The sequence below is a fragment of the Cariama cristata genome, unplaced genomic scaffold (assembly GCF_000690535.1).
Source record: "Cariama cristata isolate BGI_N322 unplaced genomic scaffold, ASM69053v1 scaffold23312, whole genome shotgun sequence".
Classification (NCBI taxonomy): Eukaryota; Metazoa; Chordata; class Aves; order Cariamiformes; family Cariamidae; genus Cariama; species Cariama cristata.
In genome coordinates this window covers 343-1,171 of record NW_009604716.1, presented here as the reverse complement: position 1 = coordinate 1,171, position 829 = coordinate 343, and the positions used below count along the sequence as shown (strand labels likewise).

The window sequence follows — 829 nt, the reverse complement described above, 5'->3', positions numbered from 1 at the left end:
AGGCACCGCTCAGCTCTGCCCTACCCCGGGGAAACGAGCCCCGAGCACGCCAGCGACTGAGCATCCTTGCTCAGGAAGGAAAGGGCTGGAGCGCAGGGGTGATTACCTTCATGTGTTTCCTAAGAGAGCTGGGGTGGGTGTAGGATTTGTCGCACACCTTGCAGATGTAGGGCTTGTCCGAGGTGTGGACATGCATGTGTTTCTTCCTGTCGCTGCTGTTGGCGAAGCGCCTGTCGCAGCCCTCAAACTCGCACTTGAAGGGCTTCTCACCTGTGAAATTCAGAGAGGGTGAAGGAGAGCCGTTCCCCTCTCCATCCCCGCCTGCCTCCTCCCAGGACAACCTCTGCCCCGCTCACCGCACCTTGGGGATACACAAGCACCACAAAAAATGAAGAAGGGGAAGACGGACAGCAAGGTTTTGTTATACGTCAGATAAATTCGGGTCAGCCTTTATTACTTTTAATTCACCTCCCACCAGGCCTGTGCTGGGCTCCGGCGAGGATGGCGGCTGGGCAAGCCCAGGGAGGGAGAAGACCCGAGATAAATTCAGCGGCTCGGGCAGTTTTACAAGACATACTCGAGGATAGAAGCCAAAATACGTTTGCTTCCTGCCTTCCCCCTCTCTTCCCTCCACCTGTGCGGAGGGCTGAAGGGAAAATGGGGTTGCAAATAAAAATACTTTGACAAAAGTATCGCTGATTTAATTAGGAGAGACGCCAATCAGGCCTAAAAATGAAACGAAAAGGAGCGGAAGTCACCGAAAATGAGATTTCATTAGCATTTCCATGGTTCCCTCCGCAGAGGCGTGCAGGGGGCCCATAGCGGCGGC

The 829-nt window shown here is 54.5% G+C and overlaps 1 protein-coding gene across 1 annotated transcript in view; it reads right to left on the bottom strand.

Moving 5' to 3' along the window:
- Positions 1-106: 106 nt before the first annotated feature.
- The window catches only part of LOC104158148 (zinc finger protein ZIC 3), a gene marked incomplete at both ends in the record, with an annotated part of 1,062 nt that continues 339 nt past the window's right edge, over positions 107-829 (bottom strand). Inside the window, one exon of the mRNA XM_009695720.1 lies at positions 107-270. Within this exon, the coding sequence (XP_009694022.1) occupies positions 107-270 (164 nt within the window). The remainder of the gene's footprint in view (positions 271-829) is intronic.